The sequence below is a fragment of the Microtus oregoni genome, unplaced genomic scaffold, assembly GCF_018167655.1.
Source record: "Microtus oregoni isolate MIOR12 unplaced genomic scaffold, Mior012 000060F_ref0000265, whole genome shotgun sequence".
Classification (NCBI taxonomy): Eukaryota; Metazoa; Chordata; class Mammalia; order Rodentia; family Cricetidae; genus Microtus; species Microtus oregoni.
The window spans coordinates 2899004-2913539 of NW_024543870.1; the positions used below are offsets into that span (position 1 = coordinate 2899004).

Consider the following 14536-nt stretch of genomic DNA (forward strand, 5'->3'; position numbering starts at 1 on the left):
AGCCAGAGAAAGGCATTAGATCCTCTGGAGCTGGAGTTACAGGTCATTGTCAGCTCTCCAGTGTGACTGGTGGCAACTGAACTCAGGTCTACAAGAGCAGCAAGCATTCTTAACCATTGAGCTCCCTGGCCCAATTAACCACATCTCTAAGATGTTTTCTGGAGTTGGGGACCACTGACCTTGACATTGACTTCTCTGCACTGCTACTCAACATGCGGATAGACTCTGTTCAGGTTGACTCATGTGTGAGCTGGCCAGGCCACACTCTCTTTCACTCTGCTCACCCACTGTCCCCCAATACCAACTTCCAAAGCAGAAATTTTCAAAGTGTACTTTGGAATACCTGCTGTAAGATCACCCAAGAAGCTTGTTAAAAAATAAAGATAGGGGCCAGGTGTCGGTGGCTTATGCCTTTAATCCCAGCACTCAGGAGGCAGAGGCAGGCAGACCTCTGTGAGTTCGAGACTAGCCTGCTCTATAGATGGTTGGAGAGATGGCTCAGTGATTAAGAGCACTGGTTTCTCTTCCAGAGGACCTGGGTTCAATTTTCAGCACCCACATGGCAGCTTACAACTGTCTGTAGCTTCGGTTTCTGGGTACCTGACATCCTCATGCAGGCATACATGTAGGCAAAATACCAATACATGTAAAATAAAAATAAATAATTAAAAAAAGAAAACTAGAGTGAGCTCCAGGACAGCCATGGCTACACAGAGAAATCCTGTCTCAAACAGACAAACAAATAAATAAGTAAAACAAGTGAAAATAACAAACAGACAAATAAAGATTCCTAAGTCAGACCTGCTGGATTGAAATTTCTGGAAGTGACCAATAAAACTGTACCTTTAAGTAAACCTCTATGGTGATTCCAATAAAGCAAGTCCTTTTGAGTGTCAATAATCTGAGGATCCTCTTAAATTAGTACTAAACAATGGTAGAGTATACCACTGCTTCTCTTCTTCATTTCTGACCAACAGACATTTATTAAATACCTACCATGTGTCAAAAACTGACTTGGCCCATGAGTCTCTCATCTGCAAGACTTAAGAGAGAACAGTATTGAACTGTTTCCTTGGAGAGGCTCCTGTTATCAGACTGCTGAGAGGTTTAAAATACCTGTCTTTAGGATACCTCTTCCTTTGTACTTACTTCTAGCCTTTGATGGCTGGAGATGCTTGAGAGAGCCGTATCCTAATCTCCTCTCTCTTAGTCTGGTATAAGAGGACACATCTTGACTGTCTTTTACTCCCACAGGTTAAGAGATCTTCTCTGCTTTGGATCTGCAGATCTAAGAGTTCGATTTCACTTATTTATCTCCAAGGGTTAGCACAGTGGGGCTTATGGAAGACAGTGCCTTGATGTCTCTTAAAGTCAACTTTAAATCACAGAAGACAAGGCCACCAGGAATGACCACTTATATCAGAAAAGAAGCTTGTTATTAGAATGGGAGAGAAAGATAGAGGGGGTGGGGTGGGGTGGGGGTGGCTGCTGTGGTAAGCAGACAGGCTATTTCAAAGCATTCCCACATCAAACTCACCCGGGCAATCAGGCCCCTTCGCTGTCACCTCCCAGGGAGAACTCACAGCACCAACTCAGAGGGGCCAGTGGCCCTCAAGGATTCATGACTTAAGCAATTATTAAAATTGGTAAGACATTTCCCCATATTTCGCAAACATTGGAGACAAACTGGATAGTTACTAAAAATAATCTCTATTCGCTTATTTTTATTCATGGTTTCCCTAATACTATCTTCCAATCTCTCCTTTGAGAATCGTAAATAAGATTATTCTGGAGTATGAGCTGGGAGACAGTGGCAGAGCACTTGCCTAGCCTGGGTGAGGTTTGGGTGTGTGATTCTGTATGCTTGTGCATGCCTGTTCATGAGAAAGAGAGAGAGAGAGAGAGAGAGAGAGAGAGAGAGAGAGAGAGAGAGACATCTAATAGACTTAAAGTAGAGCTAAGACCCAGAATGAATTTAGTCAGCAATGAATCTTGTTCTTTTGGTTTGAGAACATCTTTTTCTAGGCATAATAAAATGTTCTTACCTAGGACAGGTGGTGAGGAGCTGGTGAGTTTGGGCATGATGTGACTAGAGGCTTGACTTGCCACAAACATTAAGTAAACTAACTCAAGAGCTGAGTGTGTAGTTTAGGAGTAGAGTGCTCACTTAGCATGTGTCTGGTCCTGGGCTGGATGCTCAGCTCAACAAGATCAAAATAAAAGAACCAGACTCTGAGCAAACCGAGTTCCTAAGCTTAGTATGCCCTGAGGACTCCAGTACTAGACAGGTGAAGGAGATGCAGACCACAGCTCTCTGGATGGGTTCATCAGGGAACTACGACTAAGTCTGAACAATATTGAACCCTACTCCAGCCCGTACTTCTGATGTCCACTCTCAATACAATCATGAAAACAAAACAATACTAATAAAAATAGGGGGCTGGGAGATGGATTAGCAGTTTAGAGCACTGGCTGCTCTTCCAAGGACCTGGGTTCAATTCCCAGCACCCACATGGTAACTCACATCTGTCTGTAGTTCCAGTTCCAGGGGGTCCAACACCCTCACACAGACACTCATACAGACAGAACACCAATGTACATAAAATAACAATAAATCATTAAAGAATAAGAAAAATAACAACAACTACCCCATTTAATTTTAGCATATTTCCTATTTCAAGCAAAGACAAAAGTCTCCAAAAAATTGCTTCAGGGGAAGCGAATAATGGACGGTTCTAGGTGGGAGGTCTACATTCAATGGGAGGATCCCAGCTTGTGTGCAGTCCCATATCATCCCTTCCATTCCTAACTCCGGGTCCTTCAGCCCCGCTGGCTCAGACTCACCAGCATAGCACACTTTAGCATAGCTTTGCTTACTTACAAGGGACTTGCTTTCTGGGCTATGGGGTCAAAGAGCGGAACTTTTAGGCAAGGGCTCACTCACACTTTCATGACAAGTGGATCCGTAAGCAATAACAGAACCTTAGGCACTATAACTTAGAGGCTGTAACAGATCAAGCTTTCAGGGCACTTGAAGAGACTAAGAGCAGACCCTTTAGAATCTTCACTACACAGGCTTTCAGGAAACCACCTTCATTTACTTAGGGCGGTGTGTAAATAACCTGTATTTATTTAACTTGGTATTTTCCTACAGCCCTAAGGAGGAAAACATACAAAGAGATGCTTAAGGGAGTTGGAAAGTTTGTCAATGCAAAGCCCGCCTGTACAACCTTTCTACTCTTCGTTTCCTGTGCCAATTGCACTTTTATTTCCCGTCTCAGTAAACAAAACCATATTATCAAGGGAAAGATGTGAGCCCATTAACATCGTGAGCCCTCAGATTTCACTTGCAAGAGACGACGCAGCACTTATCTGATGGAACAGTAGCTTAATTGCTTTAAGGTACAAGCCAGTCCAAACCTCTGAGATCTGACCAGTCCCCAGGATGCCTTTGCGCCGCCCTCCAGCCAAGAGTGTCATTGAAAGCGTGTGCAGCGTTGGTGGGTGTGCCAGCCTCTCAGACAGTACACAAGGGGCCTTCCACCACAGGGTGGATGGATTCTTTATTCTGATGACCTCGGAGGAGAAAATCCGGCTCCTTCCACAGGACACAGAAACTTATTTTCTGTCCAAATCAACACTGACATTGTAAACATGTCGCCACAGATTGGAAGGGATGCCAAAGGAAATGTTGTGAGGGATGTTGCAAAGAAAAGCTAGTGAAAGTGATTTCATCCCCAGGTCCCAGGAGTTGTCGGTGAGGCAGAAAAGAGGGAAAAGCCAACATCTGCTCTAGGTTTAGGACAGGCGTGGCTCCAGAGCCGCGAAAACCCGTCTGCATCCAGGAAAAGGGGACGGGAGTAACTTGACCTTCCCAGAGTGAGGGCAGAGTAGAGCACCCGCAGGGCAAAGGCAATTCTCCTCCTAGCCTCCTTCAAGGCCACCCTGCCAGTCCCGGGGGAGTAGCCCGCAGGGTCCTGAGAGGGACCTGCATCAATCGCCCTCCTCGTCTTTCTAACGCAATACCTGTCCAGGGAGCTGGTGCCTTGGGCTCTCGCCCCGCCCTTTCCTTGGCCACCCAGGGTTGGCGCCACTCTCCCCGGGGTGCTGGGCGGAGGCCCCCGGCTCCTCGGGCTAAGTTGGCAGCGGGGCAAGCTTGAGGAACCGCGCTCCAGTCGGGACCCGGCCAGTGCGGGGAAGGCGCCGATTGGCCGGCGGGCACCACGTGGCTGCCGCCGCCGGTATATTAGGCCACTATTTACCTCGGAGCTCTCTGGCCATGGCTCGGCGAGGGCAGAGGGGGTAGCGGGAAGGCGGAGCTGCGCAGACCTGCAGGGTGCAGTGCTTGGACCCGGGCTTGCACCCGACGGAGCCAGCCATGAGTTCCTACCTGGAATACGTGTCGTGCGCGGGCGGCAGCAACGGAGGAGTAGGCGGCGACGTGCTCGGCTTTGCACCCAAGTTCTGCCGCGCCGACGCGCGTCCCGTGGCCCTGCAGCCCGCCATCCCCCTGGGCAGCGGCGACGGCGCCTTCGTGAGTTGCTTGCCCCTGGCCGCCGCCCGGCCCGCGCCATCGCCCCCCGCAACCCCGGCTCAGCCTCCGGGACCACAGTCCTCCGCGCCCCGGTACGCGCCCTGCACCCTGGAGGGCTCCTACGAGCGGGGCACCGCACCTGCCTCTGTGCCTGCCACCGACTACGGTTTCCTGGGGTCCGGGTCGGCGTTCGATTTCCCCGGCGCTCTCGGGAGAGCGGCGGACGACGGCGGGGCGCACGTCCACTATGCCACCTCGGCGGTCTTCTCCGGGGGAGGATCGTTCCTGCTCAGCGGCCAGGTGGACTTCGCTGCCTTTGGCGAGCCTGGCTCCTTCCCCGCGTGTCTCAAGGAGCCAGCAGACCGCCACCCCGGACCCTTCCAGACTGCGTCCCCGGCTCCTGGCGCCTGTCCTAAGCCCGCCTCTCCCACCTCCGGTCTCCCGGCCTTCAGCACTTTCGAGTGGATGAAAGTGAAGAGGAACGCCCCCAAGAAAAGTAAGGAGACGGACGCTGGAGGGAGGCACCTGGTATGGGGAGAGCAGCCTCCTCCGTGCTTAGCCGGGAGCGTGACCGCTATTCCCTGGATAGAGCTTCTGCCCCTAAGCGGGTAGAGTCCAGGGTCAGAAATGCCCCAGGAGCTGAGAATATTAGGGCAGAGCCCTCGGAGCGCTTTGTCTGAAGCAGCTGTGCCCATCACTTTGGAGGGCCGCGCTGTGACTTTGGTCCTAACTCTTAGCCCCCACTAAATAGTTTCAGCATCCCCTCGCCCCGCTGACGCCCTGTCTTTACGTTGCAGGCAAACTCTCCGAATATGGAGCCGCAAGCCCCTCCAGCGCCATCCGCACGAATTTCAGCACCAAGCAACTGACAGAACTGGAGAAGGAGTTTCATTTCAATAAGTACCTAACAAGAGCACGACGCATCGAGATAGCCAACTGCTTGCAGCTGAATGACACCCAGGTCAAAATCTGGTTCCAGAACCGTAGGATGAAACAGAAGAAAAGGGAACGAGAGGGGCTTCTGGCCACAGCTGCCTCTGTGGCCTCTCTTCAGCTTCCTCGGTCAGAAACAAGTCCCACTAAATCTGGCCGGAACCTAGGAAGCCCTTCTCAGGCTCAAGAGCCGTCCTGAGGTCCACTTTTGAGACTGAGGACCTTTGGTCTACAGAAGTTACAGACTGCCCTCACTTTGTATAGACTTAGGAGCTCAGTTTGGGTGTGAGCAGAAATTAGTACGGATTTGACCTGGCAAAGGAATTGTGGGAATTGGCTTCCTAGTTCCAGAGGCTGGGTACAGAGATATTATTTTGATATCTCTTATTTGCATATCATTTCTGCCTCATCAGGGAACCGGTTTCTAGCTGCCAGCCCGAGCGCTGCCGTTAGTCACTCACAGTTCCTGGGTGGAGAGAGGCAGTCGTCGAATTCTGTCAACCCTCTGATGCAGTCAGAGAAGCACCTCTCTGAAGTCATTTCAGTTTCCAATTCAAGGATAGCCTAGATATATTCAGCTTCCTGAGATAACCAAAGCTAGTTCGGGTCTCCTTGATGTAGCTAAGCTGCTTCAATGACGATCTTCACATTGCACTCCAGTTTGTTAGTTGGTTAAGTGGCGTTCTACCTCTTCGTGTGCCTGCGTGAGGATACAATCGCTGTTTAGTTAGTAGCTGCGCAAATCCACAGGGTGGCAAAGGATTAGAGCCCGAATTATACCTTGATGTCAGTTACTCACACTTGAATGTAAATATATACAGTATGTATATTTTTGAAAGATTTGCTTGCAGTGAACATATATATGGCATTTAATGTCATACATAGCATGTAAAGGTTTTGACCTTTGTTGGGCAATAAAAGTTACAGAATCTACTTTTCTTTGCCTTTTCTTACATCCTTTTCATTGATTCCCTAGGCTGATTCAGTTTCCTCCATTTGAAACTGCTTGACTGTAACATGGGAAGTTGTTTACATCAGCAACCTAAAAGTAATAACACCTCCTCTTCTTCTTTGTTGTTTTTTTTTGTTGTTGTTGTTGTTTTGTTTTGTTCTGTTTTTCTTTTGAGACAGTTTCCCTGAGTAGCCCTGGCTGCCCTGGAATTCACTCGGTAGACCAGGCTGGCCTCGAACTCAGAGATCTGCCTGCCTCTGCCTCCTGAGTGCTGGGAATAAAACAACACCTCTAGAGGTTGCACACACACACACACACACTCACACACGCACACACACACACACACACACGGTGTATTGTTCATGATTATCTGCACAAATCAGGCAGAGAACTACTCCACTAACTATAAAATACGTAAGGAAATAGTTCCCTTGCCTTAGTTTTATGGTGGACATTCACATTAACTCAAGGGCTTGGTGCCCGCCCAGAGGTGCCCCAAGAGACCTGCTTTTTCTTGTTTCTCTTATCCTCACCAAAGGAAGAGGGAAGGTCACCCCAAGACTTGGTTTCTTCATCCTTCTGATGAAAGTTGCTGCTCATTGAAAAATCCCCAGTTGCCTGTTTCTGATCCAAAGCCAAACGTCACAACGGAGGCTGGGAGAGGCGAGCAGTAAAAGCATCCTCTCCTTATAACCTAGACTAAACTCTGCCAGAGAACCCAGCGTGCTTGTCCCTTTTTAACAGTGGAGTACTTTCAGATTAATTTCTTAGGATAGGTATAATTTGAAATCTGGCAAGAGGGCAGTTTAAAAACAAATGAAGCACAAAACCTCTGTCTTTATTTCCACTCAGTCTCCTTCCCATGAAGATGCCACAGCCAAGGAGGCTCCTGTGTTATCTCATGTTAATATAAGTATGAGGAAAATTACAATATAAACATATAAAGGCAAGTGAGTGTGCCATACAATTATCTAGTTAGGACATCTCCCTTACTTTATCTCCATTTCTTTAAGATCTCCGGATAGGTCAACAGAAGGGCTTAAGGATGGAAATGAGCCACACAAAAATCCTACTCCATTTTATTTCTCAACTTCAGTATACACTCTCCAACTCCAGCAATTTCAGAGTTTAAACAACAGTGGAACATTACTCTTTTTGATACCCAGCAGTGTGATAGCTGTGTCAGGCATTTGAAATCACACTTTAATGCTCGTCCTTTGTACCCACCATTTAATGGAATTGAAACAATACTAGTTCTATCAATCTCAGCTGATCTGGAGGGGGACAAATCACTTTAAAAGTAGGCTCCTCATTGCTAGTCTTAGGCTTTATCATTTGCCCCTCAATAGCTTGAAGCTGAGCAGACCTTGCTTCAAACAGCTGCCTCCTCTCTGAGCTCTTTGGCTATTTGCAAAGACTTATTACAAATCCTACTTATCTCTCCTTTTTAGTCTCTGCTAGTGAATTTCCTCCTGCGGTCTTTGATACGGCAATGTTTCCTTTCTGACAAGAGTTGAAATACCTAACCAGAAACTACGCACTTGGTCTTTTCCTTAATCTACCACTCTTTCTCTGAGAAAGTGGAGCGTTTCCCTGTGAAGCTGGTCCTAGCTCTTAACAGCCCTGATGGATGTCTTCCTTGATGAAGGTGGCTATTTTGACATTCGTATAATGCTGTTCTATGAATCAGGCCAATATTAGCTATTTTTTGACCAACCCCAGGGATCTTTAAAAGCTTTCTTAATGCAGATCACTATACAGCTATATTCAGTATTAAGGACAGTCCTGGCTGAAGGTGGGGCTGAACTAGGTGACCTTTGGAGATCTCTTCCAGTAAGGAAAATGCTACAGAAAATTCAACAATTCAATGACTTTTACATATTTAATTTTAAGACTGCCATGGGGAGAGAGTTTGTATCCAGGGAAGCAAGTGTAGTCTGTAGGATTACAGTGATATTGTGGGAATACAGAAAAAGTGGATTTTAGATATCATCAAACACATCTTATCATGTGACTCCCTTACAGAACATCCTTCTTCTCATTACTCAGAGCCCTGTGTTATTTTACACCAGCTATCTTTGTTGACAGTTCCAGGCTGCCACACCAACGTTAGCCGCTACAACAATCCCATTTCTACCCTACAAGATTCCGAACTAAATATGCTAATTCACCCTCCAGTGATCTATCATAAGAACGAATACACAGTGGGCAGTTCTGGCTGTTGTATAATTAGCCATTCAATGTTCCTTTGTCTTCACATAATGACTGAGTGTCTACTTTTCTGGATTCAGGGTAATTGGGAGGGAAAAGAAAGCATTTAATAACATAAAATCTCCTAACTTGACTGCTGGCAAATGCAGCCCTTGCGGATGTAAAAACCTAAAGCAATGTCACCTAGATTGTCAAAAGATTAATTATGTGTGATTTAGTCCGTCTCAAACCTATGCATGACAAGGCCTGATACCAGAGGAGGTTTTGTCTGATTGGCGTGCCGTCATAAAAAAAGAAACGGGCTCAGGCAAGTTACATCTGCTCCAAAGTTCTTAATCATTTCTTATGACCGAAGAAGTGCTCTGTATCTGTGGAATATTGAATTTGAAAACCTCAGGATCTAATCAGGTTCTGTGAGATGTTTAGTCTGACCACAGACCTCTCAAAAAGAAAAATGCCCACTGTTAAAACTTTATTTGTGGTTTGAAAGTAAAACCATGGTGGATGTATCTCACAAATAATGATAAATCTCTATCTAAATAGAAATCAAGATTTCATAGTTTTTTACTTCTATCTTGTTTCCAAGATATGAAAATGCAATAAATATGCAAAACAGCTCCATTGAATAGCTCATTTGTAATTGCTTCTTAAATTATCCTTGTTGCTCAGGAATATAATTTCAATAGAAACTGTTAAACTCAATAATAAACTAAGAGGAAAGTGATCCTAAATATTCATGTGGGAGAGACTGCCTATCACTCAGCTTGTAGAGGTTTCAAGATTATCTCTCCAGCTTCAAACACTATTATTGATACCATTTGGAAAGGAGGGCCAGAAAGTGGTCATTTGGACCTGCAGTAGCTGATGAAGCAGGCTACTGACACTTCTGAGGCATTTTTAGGGGACCAAACTGCTGAGCGCATCCTATCATCAGAAACTCTATAGAGCCTACACTTACACGCCGTGAGAGGACCCCATTCAGAAGACAAATACAAAATTATGAATGAAAGATAAAACTTGCATGGGATCAGAAAGGGATAAGAACACTAAAAATGATTGTAAAAGCCAGAGGGAAACAATTGTTTTATGTTTACTCAAAAATACACACACACACACACACACAATGTGTGTGTGCATACATAGATAAACAATATAAATGAAATTATGCCACTTGGGATGATGATGATCCCCTAAAGAACTACAGATTATTTAACAAAATCCTAGTGCCAGGCATGGGAAAGCCTTTGAGTTGTTGGTCAGGAGAAACAAGATTCCCCAAACAATATAGGCTATTGCCATTGCCCCTGGTTACCTTATAGGCCTGGGAGGTAAGATTCTATTCATGAAGATGTCACACATTTCTTACACAGGACTTAGGTCTACCACAGCCCCGGAAACCTCCCCCGCCCCGGGGGTGCTTCCCACAGTTTGCAAACAGGATAGCAGGCTGCCAAGAGAGCAAAGCCACCAGTGTCCCACTGAGCTGTGAAGCCGTGAACTACAATAACCAGCAGGCAAGACATACCCGAGGCTGTAATGGTGGCGCTTGCATCTTGGTGGTAACCAGTAGCCACCTCATTGGACTTAGGGACTGATGACTAGGAGGGAAGTTATGGCTAGTACTGCAACCCTAGCCAACTGCTTGTGGTTGATGAGGTCACAAACTCTGGAGAACATATAGTGCAATGTTCATAAGCCAGTATAATTCCCAACTGTATTGTAAATACTTGTAGCCACAGTGTAGCTGCCCCCCGTCATTAAAGGAGCTTCTTTTTTGCAGAAGACAGGATTCACTATCTGTCTGTCTGTCTGTCTGCCTGCTTGCCTGCCTGCCCTCATAACTGCCTGCCTATATATATTTATTTTAGGCAGTCTAACTTTGTAGCATGGAACTCAGTATGTAGACTAAGCTGGCCTTGAGCTCACAGAGATTTACCTGCCTCTGGCTCTCAAGCACTGGAATTAAATGTATGTCCCATTTTGTCTGGCTATTTTCAAAATTTATTATTTTGTTTTATGCATATGAGTATTTTAGCTGCATGCATACCCATGTATCACATGATGAAAAATGCTTGAAGAGACCAGAAGAGGGTATTGGAGCCCCTGTAACTGGAGTTATGAATGGATGTGAGCACCATGTAGGTGTTGGGAATCAAATCCAGATCCTCTGGAAAAACAGTCAGTGATCTTATCTGCTAAACCATTTTTCTAGCCCCTGCCTGGCTATTTTGTAAGACGGGGAGTGGATTTGGATAATACAGGCTTTTAATTCCAGCACTGGGGAGTCAGAGGCAGGTGGATTTCTATATCAAGGCCAATCTGGTCTATATAGTAAGCTCAAGAACAAACAGGACGACACAGTGAGACCCTATCTCCTCCCACGTCCTCCCCAAAATAAAGCCTTTTTTATTTTTATTCAGTTGCTATATTCCATAGACAGTCAAGTTAAGAAACAACCTACTGGGGCTGGAGAGATGGCTCAGAGGTTAAGAGCCCTGGCTGCTCTTCCAGAGGTCCTGAGTTCAATTCCCAGCACCCACATGGTGGTTCACAACCATCTGGAATGAGATCTGGTGCTCTCTTCTGGCCTGCAGGTACATATATGTGGGCATTGTATACATATAAACAAATAAACATGATAAACAAATAAATTTAAAAAAAAAAGAAAAAAAAGAAAAAAAAAAGAAACAACCAACCACTCACATTCTGGACTCTGTTGATGCAGAAAGAAGAAATTTCTGTTTCAATCTACTTTGGAAGTGGGAGACTAAATTTTCTTAACTGTATATTTCTACTACAAGTTTATTAAAATCTGACCTTAAAATGAAGCAAACAAAAAACAAACAAAAACAAATGAAAATGAACAGGAAAGGACACTTTAAAGTCTAATAAATGTGTAGAGTAATGTTTTGTGTAGATAAAACTGCTTATTTTTCCTAACTGTTTATGATCTTATTGTCAGAATAGAGTCAGCATTTATTAGACTCTATGAGTGACAACCTTATACAGACACAGTTGTTTACATGTCCTCTTACATTTGAAACCTGAGCCGTATTTCAGGCGAAATGTGGATCTCGGGTGAAACGTGCAATATGTGAATGGCTTAAGAAAAGAAACTTCTGATTTCTCCTCAGCCACGCCGAACCTTTGTGTGGGATTTGTTTCAACGCCAGGACTCACGAAGAGATGATGGTGGAGAGGGTTTCGTGGTGAAGGTCTGGAGCTTGCCCTGGTCCTGCTCCATGGATGGAGCACAGCGCTTTTTTTTCTGACTGTAAAATTCAAAATGGGGCCCAAGATTCGTTTTGTCTACACCAGAGAAGGCAGACCGAGTAGCGAGACTTTGTTGAACTTGAATCAGAAGATGAAGTCAAATGGACCTTGAAAAATGACAGAGAAACTATGGGAAACACAGATATGTTGAAGTATTCAAGTCAAACAACGTTGAAATGGATTGGGTGTTGAAGCATACTGGTCCAAATAGTCCTGACACGGCCAATGATGGCTGTGTACAGCATAGAGAACTCCCTTTGGCTGTAGCAAGGAGGAAATTGTTCAGTTTTTCTCAGGGTTGGAAACCGTGCCAAATGGGATAACATTGCCAGTGTCCCGGGAGGAGTACGGGGGAGGACTTTGTGCAGTTTGCTTCACAGGAAATAGCTGGAAAGGCTCTCAAGAAACACAAGGAAAGAATAGGGCACAGGTATATTGAAATATTTAAGAGCAGTCAAGCTGAAGTTAGAACTCGTTATGACCCACCACGAAAACTTATGGCCATGTGACAGACCTGGGGCTGGTGGAGGGTGTAACAGCATTGACAGAGGAGCTGGTTTTGAAAGGATGAGATGTGGTGCTTATGGTGGAGGCTATGGAGGCTATGATGATTATAATGGTTATAATGATGGCTGTGGATTTGGTTTGGATACATTTGGAAGAGGAATGCCTGACCACAGATATGGGGATGGCGGCTTTACTTTCCAAAGTTCAACAGAACACTGTGCACACATGCGGGGACCACCTTACAGAGCTACCGAGAATACAGAGCTACCGAGAATACAGAGCTACCGAGAATACAGAGCTACCGAGAAAGGCATTTATAATTTTTTTTTTCACCACTCAACCCTGTGAGAATACATACTGAGATTGGACCTGATGGCAGAGTAACCGGTGAAGCAGATGTTGAGTTTGCAACCCATGAAGATGCTGCTGCAACTATGTCAAAAGATAAAGCAAACATACCACACAGATATGTAGAACTCTTCTTGAATTCTACAGCAGGAGCAAGCTCTGGTGCTTACGGTAGGCAAATGACAGGAGGCCTGGGCTTGTCACACGGGTCCAGTCATGGTAGCCCCACCAGCCAGCAGCTGAGTGGTGGTTATGGAGGTGGTTACGGCGGTCAGAGCAGCGAGAGTGGATATCCAAGTTTTACAGGAAAACTCCAGTGATTTTCAATCAAACATTGCGTAGGAAGCCAAGGAGCGGTGAACAGCAGCTACTGCAGCAGCGGAAGCCGTGCATCTACGGGCGTGAGTGGAATGGAAGGGATGTCTCGCATGTCCAGTAGGAGTGGTGGATGGGGAATGTAATAGACTTTGATCACTGACTCTTGATCATTTTTTAAAGAAAACAAAAACCTTTCAGTTTAACAGTTGCAATCCATCCTTGTGAGTTGTGCCTACTTTCTTTACTCAAAAGATTAAGGTTCAATGTTAAACATCACCTAGGATGATACAGTGAAGTCGAGTGAACTGTAACTGTTAAACAATTCCCAGCTTTTCTCTGGTTACTGTAGGATGTATGTAAGTAGTAAGCGTATTTAGGTTAAAGCACTTGAATTATGTTAAATGTTGCTCTTATATATATACATTACATTGAACACTGTTGATGCATGTTGAGAAGACATGCTTTTTTAAAAAAATAAAACTTAATATAGGAGCTGTGTCTACAATTAAAAGTGAAACATTTGGCATGTTTGTTCTAATTTCATTTGGTAACCTGTAAGGCATGTGAGGTTTTTTTTTTTTTTTAAGTTAATGGAAAATTTTTGAGACACAATACTACTACTTTAGGATTTTTTTGGTGTTTGTATGAAATTCTGAGGCCTTGATTTAAGTCTTTCATTGTATTGCACTAAGTGAACCTTGTTAAATAAATCTTCCTTTAAAAAGCTAAAAAAAAGAAAAAGGAAAGAAAGAAAGAAAGAAAGAAAGAAAAGAAACTTCTGGCTTATGAAAAGTTTGTAGCTAAGATAGATTCAATGTCGATAAATAAAATGAGCTCCAAAGGACAAATTAAAGCTATAGCATTTTTCATTCAGACGAGGACAGTATACTATTTGTCCCTAAAACGCTCAAATCAACTTGAAAAGCAAATTGGCAAGACAGCCAATTTGTTCTTCTGTTCGACCACAAATAAAAGTGCACTTGCAAAAGAATAATCTATTTTTTTTTTAGGAGCATATGGTTCCTCAGATTTTAAAAACAGCTGTGTTTGTCACATGGGAAAAATACATGAGAATTTTTGAGTCTGTTTTTAGAGAAGTTTTGGTGTGCTTGGTTTTGATAATTTTGTAAGGGTCCTTACATTGTTGTAGGTCTTGATTCCACCTAAAAACACGCAATCACAATATATACATTTTGACCCACCAGTGAGCTTGCTCTAAACGGACACCTGTAAATAAAAATGTTGATTAATACCTCTTCGTGCCACCACAGTGACCAGGGTGGCTCCAGGTTATATACAAATAAGGAATGAAGGTTTCAGATTTCCCAAACCTGCCCCTTCCAGTTGAGGCTGTGAAACGTTATTATCCTTTTTAATGATGGTCACATTGAGTTAGCTGAGACTACTTCACTAAAGGGTCTGCAGCTTGAGGAGCACGCTTAGAAAATTCAAAACATTTG

At 44.6% G+C, this 14536-nt stretch overlaps 1 protein-coding gene and 1 pseudogene across 1 annotated transcript; both read left to right on the forward strand.

Annotated features, from left to right (window-relative positions):
* The first annotated feature begins 4378 nt into the window (after positions 1-4378).
* Hoxd1 (homeobox D1) lies at positions 4379-5666 on the forward strand. The gene is made up of 2 exons (XM_041639679.1): positions 4379-5030; positions 5332-5666. Exons 1-2 carry the CDS (start codon positions 4379-4381, stop codon positions 5664-5666), a joined length of 987 nt encoding a protein of 328 aa, XP_041495613.1.
* A 2379-nt stretch (positions 5667-8045) lies between these two features.
* LOC121439264 lies at positions 8046-13100 on the forward strand (annotated as a pseudogene).
* Positions 13101-14536: the final 1436 nt, after the last annotated feature.